At 48.8% G+C, this 25,355-nt stretch overlaps 1 protein-coding gene across 2 annotated transcripts in view; it reads right to left on the reverse strand.

Moving 5' to 3' along the window:
• Nucleotides 1–4,329: 4,329 nt before the first annotated feature.
• Nucleotides 4,330–25,355, reverse strand: part of LOC148502557 (TSC22 domain family protein 4-like) — a 225,111-nt gene continuing 204,085 nt past the window's right edge. For both annotated transcript variants that reach the window (XM_088449693.1, XM_088449692.1), the window contains exon 5: nucleotides 4,330–5,453. In XM_088449693.1, coding sequence (XP_088305819.1) covers nucleotides 5,265–5,453 — 189 coding nt within the window. In that variant the 3' untranslated portion in view covers nucleotides 4,330–5,264. The remainder of the gene's footprint in view (nucleotides 5,454–25,355) is intronic.

The following is a 25,355-nucleotide window of genomic DNA, read 5'->3' on the forward strand; positions in this document are numbered from 1 at the left end:
CGGCGGGAGCCGGTAGGACGAGGAGGAGCTGGCAGGAGACGGAGGCGCTATATGTCGCTCGGTTATTTACTCCGCCCTCAGTGGCGTGCCCGGGTCTCCACAGCGTGGTATGGTGCCAGGTACAAAGATGGCGGAAGAGGCGTCACCTGAGGGCGCCGCTGTTGGGGAGGGATGGATATCTAGTGGGTGATGTTATATGCTTTATTGGTAATGTCATTGGGATAGAAGCACTAATATTACTATTATCACACCATGGGGGGAGATGTATCAAACCTCAGAAATAAAAGTGAAGTTGCCCATAGCAACAATCAGCCTCTAGCTGTCATTTATCTAGCACAGGCTGTAAAATAACAGAAGCTGGTTGGTTGCTATGGGCAACGGCTCCACATTACCTCTCTGAAAAGTTTTGATTCATCTCCCCCTGAGAGGTCACAGGTTGCAGTCTGGACTATGGTGGGTGATAAACGCAGACTGTATCGATCCTGCGCACAGCCTGGGGGTCGTGGTGCATATGGCGGCGGGCGGCGTCCTCTATGCTGGGGCCGCATCCATGAGGAGTCCCTGCTTTATGCCCTATATTCCTCCACGGTCTCACTGCCATAGTTTTCCTGGGATAATGGTCTACGGCGTCAGGAGACCGCAACTTCCAGCGCAACATGGACGACCACGAGCATCACGGTTGCAATTGTGCCGCTCTGCTGGGTGCCTAAGGCCCTTGGGCGATGGTAGAGGCACTTTTACAGGACACATTAGGGAATCCCATACAAGCGCATTTACGCGTTGGCCACAACAGTTAAAACACATGGGGCTCAATCTAATTAGCCGCAAGGCCCGGAGTGATTTTGGCTCTATCAGAGCCAAAATCACTCCCACTGACATCACTAGTGATGTCAGTGGGGCCGGCTTCTGACGGCAGCCGTTCCCTTCGGAACGCCTCCGTCTGGCAGGCACGCCCACTAAAGGGGGCGTGCTGTCAATCAACATCGACAGCACGCCCCCTTTGATCAGACACAACGAGCGAAGGAAAGTCCTTCACTCGTCGCGTCTCGCGCATGCGCACGACGGAGCTCCCTCCGTCATGCGCAGTGTACACCATCGACCCACTTGCGAGCGGACAGCCGCTCGCGAGTGGGTCTGAATCAGGCCCAAAGTGAACGGAGAGAACGTCTCAACCAATCTGCTCCTAACTGTCATTTTTCAGTCACGGTCTGTGACATGGCGGTTAGGAGCTGATTGGTTGAGACTTCGGGGCATAATCAATTTGGAGCGAAAAGTCAGTTGCCGGTTTTTTCAACCGTCATCGCTGGTTTTCAGGGTTGAAAAGGTATCGCACTCATCCCTGCGTATCCCCGAATTCATTTCCAAATCGGCGAAAACGAAATCGGCTAAAAGTTCTGTCATATTTTGGGGAAATCAGCCTGACACCCCCCAAAAGATGCACTGACATGGGGGATCACTATGTGTACCCCCCGAATAGTCCTGCTAAAGGTATTTGGTGTCTTTAAATGGTCTCAATATATTTAGCGTCTTTGGGAAAGTGGTGAAGAACAGCATTTAGCAACTTTTTTGGGGAAAAATAAGTAGTCCCATCATATTTGGGGTACATGAAAATGGGTACTAGCGTAGTTTAAAGTGGCTAATATGAAGGTTTCAAATCGTGAAAAATCCACCTGCCGCAACAACCTGCAATAAAAACAAACACCTGGGGCATTCTTAGGGACCCCCGTCATCATCCCCCCCCCTCCTCCCCGAGTCTATTTCACTAGTTTAGAAGTTTGTCCCCCAACTTTGGTTTGTTTTTTTTGCCCCCAAAATGAAAGTACTTTTTTTGGGGTGTCCAAAGGTACTTTTTAAAAAAATATTTGACACAGAATACCTTTGCGGGCCTGTCCAAGGGGTGGGTTTTTTGGAAGTCTGCACCCCAAAACCCAAATTCTGCACTTATTCTCGCCACCAATTCATAGGTGATACTTTTTCGCTGGTCCCAATGCAAGGACTATTCGCTCGGGTGAAAAGTCAGAAAAATTGAATACGGGGATAACTCAAATCGGCGAAAATGATGTCGGGAATGAGAACGGCTTTTCGCAGCCTAGTTGAATATGGCCCTTTATCTCCATCCAAGGCTTAGTAAATAGACCCCTTAGTTACCTGCACCTACAGTGGGAACAGTTACAGCAGCAGGGGCAGGTTATCAGGTCTCTGGGTTTACGTCACATGTAACTGGTTATAGAGCTGGGTGGCAGGGGGGGGGGGCTTCTGCTAGTTTGGGGAAATAGTATACTTAGGGCCATAAGCAAAGCTGGCTGTACATCCGCAGGTGGGGCGCATCTGGCGTTATGCTCCAGAAATGAGCGCAGACAAGCACACATTTCAGTCGCATCTGCGCTAGTGTAACCAGGATGTAATTAGACGTGGTGACATAGGCAGAATTCATTGTGGGGCGTTGTCAGCGTTACTGCGGTCTACGCCGAGTCAGAGGGAAGTGTATATAAGCCTGTTACTTTCCGGTTACGTTACATTACGCAGTTTGCCCGTCAGCTGCACACTACTGGTCGCACTATTAACCGCTACAAAGGGTTACGTCTGTATCCGTAGGTCGCCCTACCCTGAGCCCATATCGATGTACACACCCAAATCGAATCACCCCACACGCACATTCTGTGCTGCTAGATCTTCCTGCAGGACGCCTGCTCCCCCTGTCGTTCTGAATGCAGACGCAGACCATGAAGTCGGTGACTTGTAGGGGGTGCCTGCCTGCTAAAAGGAATGCACTCATCGGTGATGTGGCCAGCGAAAAGAAAAAATGTGAATGAATTCTCCTGTTAGATCACGATACGGTAACAGCCTTTGGTGACATATCATGGTTGTAGTGCTGCTTCATAACCTGCAGGTGGAGGTGTTTCCCAAAGTGTGATTATTATTCTTTTTGTTTTAGGTTCTGAGCAGACTTTTCCCTGTAACACAGCACCACCTGCAGGGTAGAGATGGTAATGCATGCACTTTATATATACTACAGAACTAAGGGCCTGATTCAGCAAGGAACGCAGTGGCTAATACGCACGCAATCGGCCGATTGTTGCGTACTGTGTATGCATCGCAGTGCACGTGCTCGAACTAGGCATTGCGATTGGGACTGCGATCCCAGCGGCTGCGCAGACCCATCGCAAAGTGATTGACAGGAAGTGCCGTTTGTGGGTCATAACGAGCCAAACACAGGCGTGCCAGTGCGTTTGAACGCCGTTGCATGGGCGTGCATAAATAAGCCACTGCGATATCCTACGCAGCCTGAGGTCTCATTTCGTACGCTGACGTTAGCAAATTCTGAGTAAGGTCAGGGCTTGTGCCAGTGTGCGCAGGGCCGGCTCTAGGTAGAGGGCGGCACCCCTCCCCAGCATCCCGATTTCAGCGGGACAATACTTCGGCCCAGCGGGTGGTCAAATCGGGAGGCTGGGGACCCCCACCGCCGCAGCTGTGCGGCGGTGCCGGACCCCCAGAGAGTGAATGGATGCCGCGCGCATGTGCGCGGCAACCATTCACTGACGGGAGAGGGCTGGGGGAAGCCCAGCCAGTGACGGAGTGCTGGGCTTTACCCCCAGCCTGACATTATTTGGAGGCGTGCCATGCGGGCACGCCTCCAAATAACATCACACAGGGGGCGTGGCCTATGGTAATTAGGCCATGCCCCCAAATTCGGTCGCGCGCGAGATTAGGGCGCTCTCTCAAGAGCCGGCACAGAGTACTCAGAACCCTGGAGCCGGCCCTGAGTGTGCGTGTGAGGCTGCGACAGTACTCGATTGTACCAGCGTTTTCACAGTCTTGCTAAACATTACGGATGTGTGTACGGTAAAGTGGGCGCCCTTATGTAGGGCAGCGGCGGCATAGCGATCACAATGGATTAGCACACTATCGCAGTTGAACTGCGTGCGTAATCGCTATTGCATTCGCAGTTGCATACCTTGCTGAATCAGGCCCTAAAGCATTTCTTACCAGCACATTAAACAGAACACTAAGCGAAAACCAGAGGGTGAGAGACATTCCGTTATGTCCCCCAGCCTTCCTGCCACCAATCTCCAGCGGGCATCATGTTATCACATCATTGCTGAGATAGCCGATAGCAGACAATAATAGCTGGTATTACGCTGCAAAGGCAATGTCGGACATCACTTGTGTCAAGGTGTGGACATTTTTACATATACATTAACAGTACGAATTCTAGTCCTCTCTTATAAGAGGTCAATGGTTTTATAGGTTTAGTGGCGATCGTGCGCACGGTTTCCGGCCTTCGAGCATGTGCAACTACCAGCCGGATATTACGCAGCAGTAAAGGTGTGAAACTGGTATAAAAATAGTTTTATTTATCAGTACAGTTATGTTGATTCACACAGTCAGTCTCACGAGAGACCCATGAAACATACAGGAGTGTAAGCCAGGTGTAAGCAGCCCCCTATTAGTAAACCCATTGTACCGTAATAATACCCTCTTAGCGCTCCCTGTAATACACCACAAGACCCCTACATAAAGCCTCCCAATCGCTCAGCCCTTGTGGCATGAAAGTGTCGTGTTGCACCTCCGGTCAGGGAAGTATTTGCGGCAGTGTTTGCAGGAAGAAGCATGAAGTTAGATTGGTCCTTTATCTCTTTGTATCAGCTTTAGCTTAGAAACCGTGTTAGTGCATTAATCACTTGCAGTAAAACAGTTACACTGCGCACACACAGCGGGGGGCAGCCATATTGGTGACGGCACCAGTATTCCAGAGCATGCAGCCGATGGATGCATTCGCAGCCAGTGAGGAAGCACCTCGTACCTCAGTGAGGTTCCTAGTGAATGGATAGGCAGTGTTCTGGGGAATCCTGGTTCTGTCACCACGCTATGGCGGGCTCCATTGCACGAAGGCAGTAAGTACACTTAAATGGTAAGTCGAGAACTTGGAAGATTCGGGTTTTCATGGAATATCAGAAGTTATATGTGGTCTCTAGACTGGCATCACTTACGTGACTAATGTTTGGTCTCCTTTTTGTTTTTGCAGAATTCAGTAAGGCAAACACCGGTTACTGGGCGGAGATGCCTGCCTGGTCATTTACTGGTGTCTGGGCCTGGTACGGGCAGCCCTGCGTCACAGGGACTTGGAAAGGGGCATTGCCCTGTGTCTATGCTCGCCCCCCCCCTGCCCACCAGGACAAGTCTCTCCTCAGCCACATCCGACATTAGTAATCCACAGGGGATGGATAGGCCCCAGCCACGCTCTCTTGTATCGCGTGGGATGGTCACAGGCCTTTCTTGGATGCCTGGATGCGAGCACTCACTTCAGACAGCTGTTGCGGGGTAGCGAGAGTCCGCAAGAGACTGTTCTCATGCTCCAAGAGAGTGTTTCTTTCTGTGAGGTCTTTAATGTGTTCCCGTAAAGCCTCTACCTCCTCGCGGACAGCAAAGAGTAGGTGGGTTTTCACCAAGTCCTGAGCGTAAAGAGAAATGTAGATATTTTAATTTTATTGAGCAGGAATAGCTGAGGCATCCAGGACAGCATGTGTGTGTGTGTGGTCAGTACAGGAATAGTAGAGAGATACAGGACAGGATGGAGGTGTAGTGACAGAGCTGTGTGTGTGGTCAGTACAGGAATAGTAGAGAGATACAGGACAGGATGGAGGTGTAGTGACAGAGCTGTGTGTAGAGGGTCAGTACAGGAATAGTAGAGAGATACAGGACAGGATAGAGGTGTAGTGACAGAGCTGTGTGTGTGGTCAGTACAGGAATAGTAGAGAGATACAGGACAGGATGGAGGTGTAGTGACAGAGCTGTGTGTGTGGTCAGTACAGGAATAGTAGAGAGATACAGGACAGGATGGAGGTGTAGTGACAGAGCTGTGTGTGTGTGTGAGGTAAGTACAGGAATAGTAGAGCGATACAGGACAGGATGTAGGTGTAGTGACAGAGCTGTGTGTGTGGTCAGTACAGGAATAGTAGAGAGATACAGGACAGGATGGAGGTGTAGTGACAGAGCTGTGTGTAGAGGGTCAGTACAGGAATAGTAGAGAGATACAGGACAGGATGGAGGTGTAGTGACAGAGCTGTGTGTGTGGTCAGTACAGGAATAGTAGAGAGATACAGGACAGGATGGAGGTGTAGTGACAGAGCTGTGTGTAGAGGGTCAGTACAGGAATAGTAGAGAGATACAGGACAGGATAGAGGTGTAGTGACAGAGCTGTGTGTGTGGTCAGTACAGGAATAGTAGAGAGATACAGGACAGGATGGAGGTGTAGTGACAGAGCTGTGTGTGTGGTCAGTACAGGAATAGTAGAGAGATACAGGACAGGATGGAGGTGTAGTGACAGAGCTGTGTGTGTGTGTGAGGTAAGTACAGGAATAGTAGAGCGATACAGGACAGGATGTAGGTGTAGTGACGGAGCTGTGTGTGTGTGAGGTCAGTACAGGAATAGTAGAGAGATACAGGACAGGATGGAGGTGTAGTGACAGAGCTGTGTGTGTGTGTGAGGTCAGTACAGGAATAGTAGAGATACAGGACAGGATGGAGGTGTAGTGACAGAGCTGTGTGTGTGTGAGGTCAGTACAGGAATAGTAGAGAGATACAGGACAGGATGGAGGTGTAGTGACAGAGCTGTGTGTGTGGTCAGTACAGGAATAGTAGAGAGATACAGGACAGGATGGAGGTGTAGTGACAGAGCTGTGTGTGTGTGTGAGGTAAGTACAGGAATAGTAGAGCGATACAGGACAGGATGTAGGTGTAGTGACGGAGCTGTGGTGTGTGAGGTCAGTACAGGAATAGTAGAGAGATACAGGACAGGATGGAGGTGTAGTGACAGAGCTGTGTGTGTGTGTGAGGTCAGTACAGGAATAGTAGAGATACAGGACAGGATGGAGGTGTAGTGACAGAGCTGTGTGTGTGTGAGGTCAGTACAGGAATAGTAGAGAGATACAGGACAGGATGGAGGTGTAGTGACAGAGCTGTGTGTGTGGTCAGTACAGGAATAGTAGAGAGATACAGGACAGGATGGAGGTGTAGTGACGGAGCTGTGTGTGTGTGAGGTCAGTACAGGAATAGTAGAGAGATACAGGACAGGATGGAGGTGTAGTGACAGAGCTGTGTGTGAGGGCAGTACCGGAATAGTAGAGAGATACAGGAAAGGATAGATGTGTAGTGAAAGAGCTGTGTGTATGAGGTCAGTACAGGAATAGTAGAGAGATACAGGACAGGATGGAGGTGTAGTGACAGAGCTGTGTGGGGGGTCAGTACAGGAATAGTAGAGAGATACAGGACAGGATGGAGGTGTAGTGACAGAGCTGTGTGTGTGTGAGGTCAGTACAGGAATAGTAGAGAGATACAGGACAGGATGGAGGTGTAGTGACAGAGCTGTGTGTGTGTGGTCAGTACAGGAATAGTAGAGAGATACAGGACAGGATGGAGGTGTAGTGACAGAGCTGTGTGTGTGAGGTCAGTACAGGAATAGTAGAGAGATACAGGACAAGATGGAGGTGTAGTGACAGAGCTGTGTGTGTGTGGGGTCAGTACAGGAATAGTAGAGAGATACAGGACAGGATGGAGGTGTAGTGACAGAGCTGTGTGTGTGTGAGGTCAGTACAGGAATAGTAGAGAGATACAGGACAGGATGGAGGTGTAGTGACAGAGCTGTGTGTAGAGGGTCAGTACAGGAATAGTAGGGATATAGGTCAGGGTGGAAGTGTAGTGACAGAGCTGTGTGTGTGAGGTCAGTACAGGAATAGTACAGCGATACAGGACAGGATGGAGGTGTAGTGACAGAGCTGTGTGTGTGGTCAGTACAGGAATAGTAGAGAGATACAGGACAGGATGGAGGTGTAGTGACAGAGTTGTGTGTAGAGGGTCAGTACAGGAATAGTAGAGAGATACAGGACAGGATAGAGGTGTAGTGACAGAGCTGTGTGTGTGGTCAGTACAGGAATAGTAGAGAGATACAGGACAGGATAGTGGTGTAGTGACAGAGCTGTGTGTGTGGGGTCAGTACAGGAATAGTAGAGAGATACAGGACAGGATGGAGGTGTAGTGACAGCTGTGTGTGTGAGGTCAGTACAGGAATAGTAGAGAGATACAGGACAGGATGGAGGTGTAGTGACAGAGCTGTGTGTGTGAGGTCAGTACAGGAATAGTAGAGCGATACAGGACAGGATGGAGGTGTAGTGACAGAGCTGTGTGTGTGTGAGGTCAGTACAGGAATAGTAGAGAGATACAGGACAGGATGGAGGTGTAGTGACAGAGCTGTGTGTAGAGGGTCAGTACAGGAATAGTAGGGATATAGGTCAGGGTGGAAGTGTAGTGACAGAGCTGTGTGTGTGGGGTCAGTACAGGAATAGTAGAGAGATACAGGACAGGATGGTGGTGTAGTGACAGAGCTGTGTGTGTGGTCAGTACAGGAATAGTAGAGAGATACAGGACAGGATGGAGGTGTAGTGACAGAGTTGTGTGTAGAGGGTCAGTACAGGAATAGTAGAGAGATACAGGACAGGATAGAGGTGTAGTGACAGAGCTGTGTGTGTGGTCAGTACAGGAATAGTAGAGAGATACAGGACTGGATGGAGGTGTAGTGACAGAGCTGTGTGTGTGTGGGGTCAGTACAGGAATAGTAGAGAGATACAGGACAGGATGGAGGTGTAGTGACAGCTGTGTGTCTGGGGTCAGTGCAGGAATAGTAGAGAGATACAGGACAGGATGTAGGTGTAGTGACAGAGCTGTGTGTGTGTGAGGTCAGTACAGGAATAGTAGAGCGATACAGGACAGGATGGAGGTGTAGTGACAGAGCTGTGTGTGTGTGAGGTCAGTACAGGAATAGTAGAGCGATACAGGACAGGATGTAGGTGTAGTGACAGAGCTGTGTGTGTGGTCAGTACAGGAATAGTAGAGAGATACAGGACAGGATGGAGGTGTAGTGACAGAGCTGTGTGTGTGTGGTCAGTACAGGAATAGTAGAGAGATACAGGAAAGGATGGAGGTGTAGTGACAGAGCTGTGTGTGTGTGTGAGGTCAGTACAGGAATAGTAGAGAGATACAGGACAGGATGGAGGTGTAGTGACAGAGCTGTGTGTGAGGTCAGTACAGGAATAGTAGAGAGATACAGGACAGGATGGAGGTGTAGTGACAAAGCTGTGTGTGTGGGGTCAGTACAGGAATAGTAGAGAGATACAGGACAGGATGGAGGTGTAGTGACAGAGCTGTGTGTAGAGGGTCAGTACAGGAATAGTAGAGAGATACAGGACAGGATAGAGGTGTAGTGACAGAGCTGTGTGTGTGGTCAGTACAGGAATAGTAGAGAGATACAGGACAGGATGGAGGTGTAGTGACAGAGCTGTGTGTGTGTGTGTGTGTGGTCAGTACAGGAATCGCAGAGCGATACAGGAAAGGATGGAGGTGTAGTGACAGAGCTGTGTGTGTGAGGTCAGTACAGGAATAGTAAGGAGATACAGGACAGGATGAAGGTATAGTGACAGATCTGTGTGTGTGTGAGGTCAGTACAGGAATAGTAAGGAGATACAGGACAGGATGGAGGTGTAGTGACAGAGCTGTGTGTGTATGGGGTCAGTACAGGAATAGTAGAGAGATACAGGACAGGATGGAGGTGTAGTGACAGAGCTGTGTGTGTGTGGGGTCAGTACAGGAATAGTAGAGAGATACAGGACAGGATGGAGGTGTAGTGACAGAGCTGTGTGTGTGTGTATGGGGTCAGTACAGGAATAGTAGAGAGATACAGGATAGGATGGAGGTGTAGTGACAGAGCTGTGTGTGTGTGGGGTCAGTACAGGAATAGTAGAGAGGTACAGGACAGGATGGAGGTGTAGTGACAGAGCTGTGTGTGTGTGGGGTCAGTACAGGAATAGTAGAGAGATACAGGATGGAGGTGTAGTGACAGAGCTGTGTGTGTGAGGTCAGTACAGGAATAGTAGAGAGATACAGGATAGGATGGAGGTGTAGTGACAGAGCTGTGTGTGTGAGGTCAGTACAAGAATAGTAGAGCGATACAGGACAGGATGGAGGTGTAGTGACAGAGCTGTGTGTATGAGGTCAGTACAGGAATAGTAGGGATATAGGTCAGGGTGGAAGTGTAGTGACAGAGCTGTGTGTGTGTGAGGTCAGTACAGGAATAGTAGAGAGATACAGGACAGGATGGAGGTGTAGTGACAGAGCTGTGTGTGTGGGGTCAGTACAGGAATAGCAGAGAGATACAGGACAGGATGGAGGTGTAGTGACAGAGCTGTGTGTGTATGGGGTCAGTACAGGAATAATAGAGAGATACAGGACAGGAAGGAGGTGTAGTGACAGAGCTGTGTGTGTGTGGGGTCAGTACAGGAATAGTAGAGAGATACAGGACAGGATAGAGGTGTAGTGACAGAGCTGTGTGTGTGTGGGGTCAGTACAGGAATAGTAGAGAGATACAGGACAGGATAGAGTTGTAGTGACAGAGCTGTGTGTGGGGTCAGTACAGGAATAGTAGAGAGATACAGGACAGGATGGAGGTGTAGTGACAGAGCTGTGTGTGTATGGGGTCAGTACAGGAATAATAGAGAGATACAGGACAGGAAGGAGGTGTAGTGACAGAACTGTGTGTGTGTGGGGTCAGTACAGGAATAGTAGAGAGATACAGGACAGGAAGGAGGTCTAGTGACAGAGCTGTGTGTGTATGGGGTCAGTACAGGAATAGTAGAGAGATACAGGACAGGATGGAGGTGTAGTGACAGAGCTGTGTGTGTATGGGGTCAGTACAGGAATAGTAGAGAGATACAGGACAGGATGGAGGTGTAGTGAAAGAGCTGTGTGTGGGGTCAGTACAGGAATAGTAGAGAGATACAGGTAGGATGGAGGTGTAGTGAAAGAGCTGTGTGTGGGGTCAGTACAGGAATAGTAGAGAGATACAGGACAGGATGGAGGTCTAGTGACAGAGCTGTGTGTGTATGGGGTCAGTACAGGAATAGTAGAGAGATACAGGACAGGATGGAGGTGTAGTGACAGAGCTGTGTGTGTATGGGGTCAGTACAGGAATAGTAGAGAGATACAGGACAGGATGGAGGTGTAGTGAAAGAGCTGTGTGTGGGGTCAGTACAGGAATAGTAGAGAGATACAGGACAGGATGGAGGTCTAGTGACAGAGCTGTGTGTGTATGGGGTCAGTACAGGAATAGTAGAGAGATACAGGACAGGATGGAGGTGTAGTGACAGAGCTGTGTGTGTGAGGTCAGTACAGGAATAGTAGAGAGATACAGGACAGGATGGAGGTGTAGTGACAGAGCTGTGTGTGTGAGGTCAGTACAGGAATAGTAGAGAGATACAGGACAGGATGGAGGTGTAGTGACAGAGCTGTGTGTGTGAGGTCAGTACAGGAATAGTAGAGAGATACAGGACAGGGTGGAGGTGTAGTGACAGCTGTGTGTGTATGGGGTCAGTACAGGAATAGTAGAGAGATACAGGACAGGATGGAGGTGTATTGACAGAGCTGTGTGTGTATGGGGTCAGTACAGGAATAGTAGATAGATACAGGACAGGATGGAGGTGTAGTGACAGAGCTGTGTGTGAGGTCAGTACAGGAATAGTAGAGAGATACAGGACAGGATGGAGGTGTATTGACAGAGCTGTGTGTGTATGGGGTCAGTACAGGAATAGTATATAGATACAGGACAGGATGGAGGTGTAGTGACAGAGCTGTGTGTGAGGTCAGTACAGGAATAGTAGAGAGATACAGGACAGGATGGAGGTGTAGTGACAGAGATATGTGTGTATGGGGTCAGTACAGGAATAGTAGAGAGATACAGGACAGGATGGAGGTGTAGTGACAGAGCTGTGTGTGTATGGGGTCAGTACAGGAATAGTAGAGAGATACAGGACAGGATGGAGGTGTAGTGACAGAGCTGTGTGTGAGGTCAGAACAGGAATAGTAGAGAGATACAGGACAGGATGTAGGTGTAGTGACAGAGCTGTGTGTATGGGGTCAGTACAGGAATAGTAGAGAGATACAGGACAGGATGGAGGTGTAGTGACAGAGCTGTGTGTGTATGGGGTCAGTACAGGAATAGTAGAGAGATACAGGACAGGATGGAGGTGTAGTGACAGAGCTGTGTGTGTATGGGGTCAGTACAGGAATAGTAGAGAGATACAGGACAGGATGGAGGTGTAGTGACAGAGCTGTGTGTGTATGGGGTCAGTACAGGAATAGTAAAGAGATACAGGACAGGATGGAGGTGTAGTGACAGAGCTGTGTGTGTGTATGGGGTCAGTACAGGAATAGTAGAGAGATACAGGACAGGATGGAGGTGTAGTGACAGAGCTGTGTGTGTGGGTTCAGTACAGGAATAGTAGAGAGATACAGGACAGGATGGAGGTGTAGTGACAGAGCTGTGTGTGAGGTCAGTACAGGAATAGTAGAGAGATACAGGATAGGATGGAGGTGTAGTGACAGAGCTGTGTGTGTGTGTGGTCAGTACAGGAATAGTAGAGAGATACAGGACAGGGTGGAGGTGTAGTGACAGCTGTGTGTGTATGGGGTCAGTACAGGAATAGTAGAGAGATACAGGACAGGATGGAGGTGTATTGACAGAGCTGTGTGTGTATGGGGTCAGTACAGGAATAGTAGATAGATACAGGACAGGATGGAGGTGTAGTGACAGAGCTGTGTGTGAGGTCAGTACAGGAATAGTAGAGAGATACAGGACAGGATGGAGGTGTATTGACAGAGCTGTGTGTGTATGGGGTCAGTACAGGAAAAGTAGATAGATACAGGACAGGATGGAGGTGTAGTGACAGAGCTGTGTGTGAGGTCAGTACAGGAATAGTAGAGAGATACAGGACAGGATGGAGGTGTAGTGACAGAGCTGTGTGTGTATGGGGTCAGTACAGGAATAGTAGAGAGATACAGGACAGGATGGAGGTGTATTGACAGAGCTGTGTGTGTATGGGGTCAGTACAGGAATAGTAGATAGATACAGGACAGGATGGAGGTGTAGTGACAGAGCTGTGTGTGAGGTCAGAACAGGAATAGTAGAGAGATACAGGACAGGATGTAGGTGTAGTGACAGAGCTGTGTGTATGGGGGTCAGTACAGGAATAGTAGAGAGATACAGGACAGGATGGAGGTGTAGTGACAGAGCTGTGTGTGTATGGGGTCAGTACAGGAATAGTAGAGAGATACAGGACAGGATGGAGGTGTAGTGACAGAGCTGTGTGTGTGGGGTCAGTGCAGGAATAGTAGAGAGATACAGGACAGGATGGAGGGTCTAGTGACAGAGCTGTGTGTGTATGGGGTCAGTACAGGAATAGTAGAGAGATACAGGACAGGATGGAGGTGTAGTGACAGAGCTGTGTGTGTATGGGGTCAGTACAGGAATAGTAGAGAGATACAGGACAGGATGGAGGTCTAGTGACAGAGCTGTGTGTGTATGGGGTCAGTACAGGAATAGTAGAGAGATACAGGACAGGATGGAGGTGTAGTGACAGAGCTGTGTGTGTGAGGTCAGTACAGGAATAGTAGAGAGATACAGGACAGGATGGAGGTGTAGTGACAGAGCTGTGTGTGTGAGGTCAGTACAGGAATAGTAGAGAGATACAGGACAGGATGGAGGTGTAGTGACAGAGCTGTGTGTGTGAGGTCAGTACAGGAATAGTAGAGAGATACAGGACAGGGTGGAGGTGTAGTGACAGCTGTGTGTGTATGGGGTCAGTACAGGAATAGTAGAGAGATACAGGACAGGATGGAGGTGTATTGACAGAGCTGTGTGTGTATGGGGTCAGTACAGGAATAGTAGATAGATACAGGACAGGATGGAGGTGTAGTGACAGAGCTGTGTGTGAGGTCAGTACAGGAATAGTAGAGAGATACAGGACAGGATGGAGGTGTATTGACAGAGCTGTGTGTGTATGGGGTCAGTACAGGAATAGTATATAGATACAGGACAGGATGGAGGTGTAGTGACAGAGCTGTGTGTGAGGTCAGTACAGGAATAGTAGAGAGATACAGGACAGGATGGAGGTGTAGTGACAGAGATATGTGTGTATGGGGTCAGTACAGGAATAGTAGAGAGATACAGGACAGGATGGAGGTGTAGTGACAGAGCTGTGTGTGTATGGGGTCAGTACAGGAATAGTAGAGAGATACAGGGACAGGATGGAGGTGTAGTGACAGAGCTGTGTGTGAGGTCAGAACAGGAATAGTAGAGAGATACAGGACAGGATGTAGGTGTAGTGACAGAGCTGTGTGTATGGGGTCAGTACAGGAATAGTAGAGAGATACAGGACAGGATGGAGGTGTAGTGACAGAGCTGTGTGTGTATGGGGTCAGTACAGGAATAGTAGAGAGATACAGGACAGGATGGAGGTGTAGTGACAGAGCTGTGTGTGTATGGGGTCAGTACAGGAATAGTAGAGAGATACAGGACAGGATGGAGGTGTAGTGACAGAGCTGTGTGTGTATGGGGTCAGTACAGGAATAGTAGAGAGATACAGGACAGGATGGAGGTGTAGTGACAGAGCTGTGTGTGTGTATGGGGTCAGTACAGGAATAGTAGAGAGATACAGGACAGGATGGAGGTGTAGTGACAGAGCTGTGTGTGTGGGTTCAGTACAGGAATAGTAGAGAGATACAGGACAGGATGGAGGTGTAGTGACAGAGCTGTGTGTGAGGTCAGTACAGGAATAGTAGAGAGATACAGGATAGGATGGAGGTGTAGTGACAGAGCTGTGTGTGTGTGTGGTCAGTACAGGAATAGTAGAGAGATACAGGGACAGGGTGGAGGTGTAGTGACAGCTGTGTGTGTATGGGGTCAGTACAGGAATAGTAGAGAGATACAGGACAGGATGGAGGTGTATTGACAGAGCTGTGTGTGTATGGGGTCAGTACAGGAATAGTAGATAGATACAGGACAGGATGGAGGTGTAGTGACAGAGCTGTGTGTGAGGTCAGTACAGGAATAGTAGAGAGATACAGGACAGGATGGAGGTGTATTGACAGAGCTGTGTGTGTATGGGGTCAGTACAGGAAAAGTAGATAGATACAGGACAGGATGGAGGTGTAGTGACAGAGCTGTGTGTGAGGTCAGTACAGGAATAGTAGAGAGATACAGGACAGGATGGAGGTGTAGTGACAGAGCTGTGTGTGTATGGGGTCAGTACAGGAATAGTAGAGAGATACAGGACAGGATGGAGGTGTATTGACAGAGCTGTGTGTGTATGGGGTCAGTACAGGAATAGTAGATAGATACAGGACAGGATGGAGGTGTAGTGACAGAGCTGTGTGTGAGGTCAGAACAGGAATAGTAGAGAGATACAGGACAGGATGTAGGTGTAGTGACAGAGCTGTGTGTATGGGGTCAGTACAGGAATAGTAGAGAGATACAGGACAGGATGGGGAGGTGTAGTGACAGAGCTGTGTGTGTATGGGGTCAGTACAGGAATAGTAGAGAGATACAGGACAGGATGGAGGTGTAGTGACAGAGCTGTGTGTGTGGGGGTCAGTGCAGGAATAGTAGAGAGATACAGGACAGGATGGAGGTGTAGTGACAGAGCTGTGTGTGTATGGGGTCAGTACAGGAATAGTAGAGAGATACAGGACAGGATGGAGGTGTAGTGACAGAGCTGTGTGTGTATGGGGTCAGTACAGGAATAGTAGAGAGATACAGGACAGGATGGTGGTGTAGTGACAGAGCTGTGTGTGTGGGGTCAGTGCAGGAATAGTAGAGAGATACAGGACAGGATGGAGGTGTAGTGACAGAGCTGTGTGTGTATGGGGTCAGTACAGGAATAGTAGAGAGATACAGGACAGGATGGAGGTGTAGTGACAGAGCTGTGTGTGTATGGGGTCAGTACAGGAATAGTAGAGAGATACAGGACAGGATGGATGTGTAGTGACAGAGCTTGTGTGTATGGGGTCAGTACAGGAATAGTAGAGAGATACAGGACAGGATGGAGGTGTAGTGACAGAGCTGTGTGTGTGGGTTCAGTACAGGAATAGTAGATAGATACAGGACAGGATGGAGGTGTAGTGACAGAGCTGTGTGTGAGGTCAGTACAGGAATAGTAGAGAGATACAGGATAGGATGGAGGTGTAGTGACAGAGCTGTGTGTGTGTGGTCAGTACAGGAATAGTAGAGCGATACAGGACAGGATGGAGGTGTAGTGACAGAGCTGTGTATGGGGTCAGTACAGGAATAGTAGAGAGATACAGGACAGGATGGAGGTGTATTGACAGAGCTGTGTGTGTATGGGGTCAGTACAGGAATAGTAGATAGATACAGGACAGGATGGAGGTGTAGTGACAGAGCTGTGTGTGAGGTCAGTACAGGAATAGTAGAGAGATACAGGACAGGATGGAGGTGTAGTGACAGAGCTGTGTGTGGGGTCAGTACAGGAATAGTAGAGAGATACAGGACAGGATGGAGGTGTAGTGAAAGAGCTGTGTGTGTATGGGGTCAGTACAGGAATAGTAGAGAGATACAGGACAGGATGGAGGTGTAGTGACAGAGCTGTGTGTGTGGTCTGTACAGGAATAGTAGAGAGATACAGGACAGGATGGAGGTGTAGTGACAGAGCTGTGTGTGTATGGGGTCAGTACAGGAATAATAGAGAGATACAGGACAGGAAGGAGGTGTAGTGACAGAACTGTGTGTGTGGGGTCAGTACAGGAATAGTAGAGAGATACAGGACAGGATAGAGGTGTAGTGACAGAGCTGTGTGTGGGGGTCAGTACAGGAATAGTAGAGAGATACAGGACAGGATGGAGGTGTAGTGACAGAGCTGTGTGTGTATGGGGTCAGTACAGGAATAGTAGAGAGATACAGGACAGGGTGGAGGTGTAGTGACAGCTGTGTGTGTATGGGGTCAGTACAGGAATAGTAGAGAGATACAGGACAGGATGGAGGTGTATTGACAGAGCTGTGTGTGTATGGGGGTCAGTAGAGGAATAGTAGATAGATACAGGACAGGATGGAGGTGTAGTGACAGAGCTGTGTGTGAGGTCAGTACAGGAATAGTAGAGAGATACAGGACAGGATGGAGGTGTAGTGACAGAGCTGTGTGTGGGGTCAGTACAGGAATAGTAGAGAGATACAGGACAGGATGGAGGTGTAGTGACAGAGCTGTGTGTGTATGGGGTCAGTACAGGAATAGTAGAGAGATACAGGACAGGATGGAGGTGTAGTGACAGAGCTGTGTGTGTGGTCAGTACAGGAATAGTAGAGAGATACAGGACAGGATGGAGGTGTAGTGACAGAGCTGTGTGTGTATGGGGTCAGTACAGGAATAATAGAGAGATACAGGACAGGAAGGAGGTGTAGTGACAGAACTGTGTGTGTGTGGGGTCAGTACAGGAATAGTAGAGAGATACAGGACAGGATAGAGGTGTAGTGACAGAGCTGTGTGTGGGGTCAGTACAGGAATAGTAGAGAGATACAGGACAGGATGGAGGTGTAGTGACAGAGCTGTGTGTGTATGGCGTCAGTACAGGAATAATAGAGAGATACAGGACAGGAAGGAGGTGTAGTGACAGAGCTGTGTGTGTGTGGGGTCAGTACAGGAATAGTAGAGAGATACAGGACAGGAAGGAGGTGTAGTGACAGAGCTGTGTGTGTGTGGGGTCAGTACAGGAATAGTAGAGAGATACAGGACAGGAAGGAGGTGTAGTGACAGAGCTGTGTGTGTATGGGGTCAGTACAGGAATAGTAGAGAGATACAGGACAGGATGGAGGTGTAGTGACAGAGCTGTGTGTGTATGGGGTCAGTACAGGAATAGTAGAGAGATACAGGACAGGATGGAGGTGTAGTGAAAGAGCTGTGTGTGGGGTCAGTACAGGAATAGTAGAGAGATACAGGACAGGATGGAGGTCTAGTGACAGAGCTGTGTGTGTATGGGGTCAGTACAGGAATATTAGAGAGATACTGGACAGGATGGAGGTGTAGTGACAGAGCTGTGTGTGTGAGGTCAGTACAGGAATAGTAGAGAGATACAGGACAGGATGGAGGTGTAGTGACAGAGCTGTGTGTGTGAGGTCAGTACAGGAATAGTAGAGAGATACAGGACAGGGTGGAGGTGTAGTGACAGCTGTGTGTGTATGGGGTCAGTACAGGAATAGTAGATAGATACAGGACAGGATGGAGGTGTAGTGACAGAGCTGTGTGTGAGGTCAGTACAGGAATAGTAGAGAGATACAGGACAGGATGGAGGTGTATTGACAGAGCTGTGTGTGTATGGGGTCAGTACAGGAATAGTAGATAGATACAGGACAGGATGGAGGTGTAGTGACAGAGCTGTGTGTGAGGTCAGTACAGGAATAGTAGATAGATACAGGACAGGATGGAGGTGTAGTGACAGAGCTGTGTGTGTATGGGGTCAGTACAGGAATAGTAGAGAGATACAGGACAGGATGGAGGTGTAGTGACAAAGCTGTGTGTGTATGGGGTCAGTACAGGAATAGTAGAGAGATACAGGACAGGATGGAGGTGTAGTGACAGAGCTGTGTGTGAGGTCAGAACAGGAATAGTAGAGAGATACAGGACAGGATGTAGGTGTAGTGACAGAGCTGTGTGTATGGGGTCAGTACAGGAATAGTAGAGAGATACAGGACAGGATGGAGGTGTAGTGACAGAGCTGTGTGTGTATGGGGTCAGTACAGGAATAGTAGAGAGATACAGGACAGGATGGAGGTGTAGTGACAGAGCTGTGTGTGTATGGGGTCAGTACAGGAATAGTAGAGAGATACAGGACAGGATGGAGGTGTAGTGACAGAACTGTGTGTGTATGGGGGCAGTACAGGAATAGTAGAGAGATACAGGACAGGATGGATGTGTAGTGACAGAGCTGTGTGTGTATGGGGTCAGTACAGGAATAATAGAGAGATACAGGACAGGATGGAGGTGTAGTGACAGAGCTGTGTGTGTGGGTTCAGTACAGGAATAGTAGAGAGATACAGGACAGGATGGAGGTGTAGTGACAGAGCTGTGTGTGAGGTCAGTACAGGAATAGTAGAGAGATACAGGATAGGATGGAGGTGTAGTGACAGAGCTGTGTGTGTGAGGTCAGTACAGGAATAGTAGAGAGATACAGGACAGGGTGGAGGTGTAGTGACAGCTGTGTGTGTATGGGGTCAGTACAGGAATAGTAGAGAGATACAGGACAGGATGGAGGTGTATTGACAGAGCTGTGTGTGTATGGGGTCAGTACAGGAATAGTAGATAGATACAGGACAGGATGGAGGTGTAGTGACAGAGCTGTGTGTGAGGTCAGTACAGGAATAGTAGAGAGATACAGGACAGGATGGAGGTGTATTGACAGAGCTGTGTGTGTATGGGGTCAGTACAGGAATAGTAGATAGATACAGGACAGGATGGAGGTGTAGTGACAGAGCTGTGTGTGAGGTCAGTACAGGAATAGTAGAGAGATACAGGACAGGATGGAGGTGTAGTGACAGAGCTGTGTGTGTATGGGGTCAGTACAGGAATAGTAGAGAGATACAGGACAGGATGGAGGTGTAGTGACAAAGCTGTGTGTGTATGGGGTCAGTACAGGAATAGTAGAGAGATACAGGACAGGATGGAGGTGTAGTGACAGAGCTGTGTGTGAGGTCAGAACAGGAATAGTAGAGAGATACAGGACAGGATGTAGGTGTAGTGACAGAGCTGTGTGTATGGGGTCAGTACAGGAATAGTAGAGAGATACAGGACAGGATGGAGGTGTAGTGACAGAGCTGTGTGTGTATGGGGTCAGTACAGGAATAGTAGAGAGATACAGGACAGGATGGAGGTGTAGTGACAGAGCTGTGTGTGTATGGGGTCAGTACAGGAATAGTAGAGAGATACAGGACAGGATGGAGGTGTAGTGACAGAGCTGTGTGTGTATGGGGTCAGTACAGGAATAGTAGAGAGATACAGGACAGGATGGAGGTGTAGTGACAGAGCTGTGTGTGTATGGGGTCAGTACAGGAATAGTAGAGAGATACAGGACAGGATGGAGGTGTAGTGACAGAGCTGTGTGTGTGGGTTCAGTACAGGAATAGTAGAGCGATACAGGACAGGATGGAGGTGTAGTGACAGAGCTGTGTATGGGGTCAGTACAGGAATAGTAGAGAGATACAGGACAGGATGGAGGTGTATTGACAGAGCTGTGTGTGTATGGGGTCAGTACAGGAATAGTAGATAGATACAGGACAGGATGGAGGTGTAGTGACAGAGCTGTGTGTGAGGTCAGTACAGGAATAGTAGAGAGATACAGGACAGGATGGAGGTGTAGTGACAGAGCTGTGTGTGTATGGGGTCAGTACAGGAATAGTAGATAGATACAGGACAGGATGGAGGTGTAGTGACAGAGCTGTGTGTGGGGTCAGTACAGGAATAGTAGAGAGATACAGGACAGGATGGAGGTGTAGTGACAGAGCTGTGTGTGTATGGGGTCAGTACAGGAATAGTAGAGAGATACAGGACAGGATGGAGGTGTAGTGACAGAGCTGTGTGTGTGGTCAGTACAGGAATAGTAGAGAGATACAGGACAGGATGGAGGTGTAGAGACAGAGCTGTGTGTGTGTGGGGTCAGTACAGGAATAATAGAGAGATACAGGACAGGAAGGAGGTGTAGTGACAGAACTGTGTGTGTGTGGGGTCAGTACAGGAATAGTAGAGAGATACAGGACAGGAAGGAGGTGTAGTGACAGAGCTGTGTGTGTGTGGGGTCAGTACAGGAATAGTAGAGAGATACAGGTAGGATGGAGGTGTAGTGAAAGAGCTGTGTGTGGGGTCAGTACAGGAATAGTAGAGAGATACAGGACAGGATGGAGGTCTAGTGACAGAGCTGTGTGTGTATGGGGTCAGTACAGGAATAGTAGAGAGATACAGGACAGGATGGAGGTGTAGTGACAGAGCTGTGTGTGTATGGGGTCAGTACAGGAATAGTAGAGAGATACAGGACAGGATGGAGGTGTAGTGAAAGAGCTGTGTGTGGGGTCAGTACAGGAATAGTAGAGAGATACAGGACAGGATGGAGGTCTAGTGACAGAGCTGTGTGTGTATGGGGTCAGTACAGGAATAGTAGAGAGATACAGGACAGGATGGAGGTGTAGTGACAGAGCTGTGTGTGTGAGGTCAGTACAGGAATAGTAGAGAGATACAGGACAGGGTGGAGGTGTAGTGACAGCTGTGTGTGTATGGGGTCAGTACAGGAATAGTAAAGAGATACAGGACAGGATGGAGGTGTATTGACAGAGCTGTGTGTGTATGGGGTCAGTACAGGAATAGTAGATAGATACAGGACAGGATGGAGGTGTAATGACAGAGCTGTGTGTGAGGTCAGTACAGGAATAGTAGAGAGATACAGGACAGGATGGAGGTGTATTGACAGAGCTGTGTGTGTATGGGGTCAGTACAGGAATAGTAGATAGATACAGGACAGGATGGAGGTGTAGTGACAGAGCTGTGTGTGAGGTCAGTACAGGAATAGTAGAGAGATACAGGACAGGATGGAGGTGTAGTGACAGAGCTGTGTGTGTATGCGGTCAGTACAGGAATAGTAGAGAGATACAGGACAGGATGGAGGTGTAGTGACAGAGCTGTGTGTGTATGGGGTCAGTACAGGAATAGTAGAGAGATACAGGACAGGATGGAGGTGTAATGACAGAGCTGTGTGTGAGGTCAGTACAGGAATAGTAGAGAGATACAGGACAGGATGGAGGTGTAGTGACAGAGCTGTGTGTGTGGGTTCAGTACAGGAATAGTAGATAGATACAGGACAGGATGGAGGTGTAGTGACAGAGCTGTGTGTGAGGTCAGTACAGGAATAGTAGAGAGATACAGGATAGGATGGAGGTGTAGTGACAGAGCTGTGTGTGTGTGGTCAGTACAGGAATAGTAGAGCGATACAGGACAGGATGGAGGTGTAGTGACAGAGCTGTGTATGGGGTCAGTACAGGAATAGTAGAGAGATACAGGACAGGATGGAGGTGTATTGACAGAGCTGTGTGTGTATGGGGTCAGTACAGGAATAGTAGATAGATACAGGACAGGATGGAGGTGTAGTGACAGAGCTGTGTGTGAGGTCAGTACAGGAATAGTAGAGAGATACAGGACAGGATGGAGGTGTAGTGACAGAGCTGTGTGTGGGGTCAGTACAGGAATAGTAGAGAGATACAGGACAGGATGGAGGTGTAGTGAAAGAGCTGTGTGTGTATGGGGTCAGTACAGGAATAGTAGAGAGATACAGGACAGGATGGAGGTGTAGTGACAGAGCTGTGTGTGTGGTCAGTACAGGAATAGTAGAGAGATACAGGACAGGATGGAGGTGTAGTGACAGAGCTGTGTGTGTATGGGGTCAGTACAGGAATAATAGAGAGATACAGGACAGGAAGGAGGTGTAGTGACAGAACTGTGTGTGTGTGGGGTCAGTACAGGAATAGTAGAGAGATACAGGACAGGATAGAGGTGTAGTGACAGAGCTGTGTGTGGGGTCAGTACAGGAATAGTAGAGAGATACAGGACAGGATGGAGGTGTAGTGACAGAGCTGTGTGTGTATGGGGTCAGTACAGGAATAGTAGAGAGATACAGGACAGGGTGGAGGTGTAGTGACAGCTGTGTGTGTATGGGGTCAGTACAGGAATAGTAGAGAGATACAGGACAGGATGGAGGTGTATTGACAGAGCTGTGTGTGTATGGGGTCAGTAGAGGAATAGTAGATAGATACAGGACAGGATGGAGGTGTAGTGACAGAGCTGTGTGTGAGGTCAGTACAGGAATAGTAGAGAGATACAGGACAGGATGGAGGTGTAGTGACAGAGCTGTGTGTGGGGTCAGTACAGGAATAGTAGAGAGATACAGGACAGGATGGAGGTGTAGTGACAGAGCTGTGTGTGTATGGGGTCAGTACAGGAATAGTAGAGAGATACAGGACAGGATGGAGGTGTAGTGACAGAGCTGTGTGTGTGGTCAGTACAGGAATAGTAGAGAGATACAGGACAGGATGGAGGTGTAGTGACAGAGCTGTGTGTGTATGGGGTCAGTACAGGAATAATAGAGAGATACAGGACAGGAAGGAGGTGTAGTGACAGAACTGTGTGTGTGTGGGGTCAGTACAGGAATAGTAGAGAGATACAGGACAGGATAGAGGTGTAGTGACAGAGCTGTGTGTGGGGTCAGTACAGGAATAGTAGAGAGATACAGGACAGGATGGAGGTGTAGTGACAGAGCTGTGTGTGTATGGGGTCAGTACAGGAATAATAGAGAGATACAGGACAGGAAGGAGGTGTAGTGACAGAACTGTGTGTGTGTGGGGTCAGTACAGGAATAGTAGAGAGATACAGGACAGGAAGGAGGTGTAGTGACAGAGCTGTGTGTGTGTGGGGTCAGTACAGGAATAGTAGAGAGATACAGGTAGGATGGAGGTGTAGTGAAAGAGCTGTGTGTGGGGTCAGTACAGGAATAGTAGAGAGATACAGGACAGGATGGAGGTCTAGTGACAGAGCTGTGTGTGTATGGGGTCAGTACAGGAATAGTAGAGAGATACAGGACAGGATGGAGGTGTAGTGACAGAGCTGTGTGTGTATGGGGTCAGTACAGGAATAGTAGAGAGATACAGGACAGGATGGAGGTGTAGTGAAAGAGCTGTGTGTGGGGTCAGTACAGGAATAGTAGAGAGATACAGGACAGGATGGAGGTCTAGTGACAGAGCTGTGTGTGTATGGGGTCAGTACAGGAATAGTAGAGAGATACAGGACAGGATGGAGGTGTAGTGACAGAGCTGTGTGTGTGAGGTCAGTACAGGAATAGTAGAGAGATACAGGACAGGGTGGAGGTGTAGTGACAGCTGTGTGTGTATGGGGTCAGTACAGGAATAGTAAAGAGATACAGGACAGGATGGAGGTGTATTGACAGAGCTGTGTGTGTATGGGGTCAGTACAGGAATAGTAGATAGATACAGGACAGGATGGAGGTGTAATGACAGAGCTGTGTGTGAGGTCAGTACAGGAATAGTAGAGAGATACAGGACAGGATGGAGGTGTATTGACAGAGCTGTGTGTGTATGGGGTCAGTACAGGAATAGTAGATAGATACAGGACAGGATGGAGGTGTAGTGACAGAGCTGTGTGTGAGGTCAGTACAGGAATAGTAGAGAGATACAGGACAGGATGGAGGTGTAGTGACAGAGCTGTGTGTGTATGCGGTCAGTACAGGAATAGTAGAGAGATACAGGACAGGATGGAGGTGTAGTGACAGAGCTGTGTGTGTATGGGGTCAGTACAGGAATAGTAGAGAGATACAGGACAGGATGGAGGTGTAATGACAGAGCTGTGTGTGAGGTCAGTACAGGAATAGTAGAGAGATACAGGACAGGATGGAGGTGTAGTGACAGAGCTGTGTGTGTGGGTTCAGTACAGGAATAGTAGATAGATACAGGACAGGATGGAGGTGTAGTGACAGAGCTGTGTGTGAGGTCAGTACAGGAATAGTAGAGAGATACAGGATAGGATGGAGGTGTAGTGACAGAGCTGTGTGTGTGTGGTCAGTACAGGAATAGTAGAGCGATACAGGACAGGATGGAGGTGTAGTGACAGAGCTGTGTATGGGGTCAGTACAGGAATAGTAGAGAGATACAGGACAGGATGGAGGTGTATTGACAGAGCTGTGTGTGTATGGGGTCAGTACAGGAATAGTAGATAGATACAGGACAGGATGGAGGTGTAGTGACAGAGCTGTGTGTGAGGTCAGTACAGGAATAGTAGAGAGATACAGGACAGGATGGAGGTGTAGTGACAGAGCTGTGTGTGGGGTCAGTACAGGAATAGTAGAGAGATACAGGACAGGATGGAGGTGTAGTGAAAGAGCTGTGTGTGTATGGGGTCAGTACAGGAATAGTAGAGAGATACAGGACAGGATGGAGGTGTAGTGACAGAGCTGTGTGTGTGGTCAGTACAGGAATAGTAGAGAGATACAGGACAGGATGGAGGTGTAGTGACAGAGCTGTGTGTGTATGGGGTCAGTACAGGAATAATAGAGAGATACAGGACAGGAAGGAGGTGTAGTGACAGAACTGTGTGTGTGTGGGGTCAGTACAGGAATAGTAGAGAGATACAGGACAGGATAGAGGTGTAGTGACAGAGCTGTGTGTGGGGTCAGTACAGGAATAGTAGAGAGATACAGGACAGGATGGAGGTGTAGTGACAGAGCTGTGTGTGTATGGGGTCAGTACAGGAATAGTAGAGAGATACAGGACAGGGTGGAGGTGTAGTGACAGCTGTGTGTGTATGGGGTCAGTACAGGAATAGTAGAGAGATACAGGACAGGATGGAGGTGTATTGACAGAGCTGTGTGTGTATGGGGTCAGTAGAGGAATAGTAGATAGATACAGGACAGGATGGAGGTGT

The sequence above is a fragment of the Taudactylus pleione genome, unplaced genomic scaffold, assembly GCF_031769625.1.
Source record: "Taudactylus pleione unplaced genomic scaffold, aTauple2 ptg000492l, whole genome shotgun sequence".
Taxonomy (NCBI): domain Eukaryota; kingdom Metazoa; phylum Chordata; class Amphibia; order Anura; family Myobatrachidae; genus Taudactylus; species Taudactylus pleione.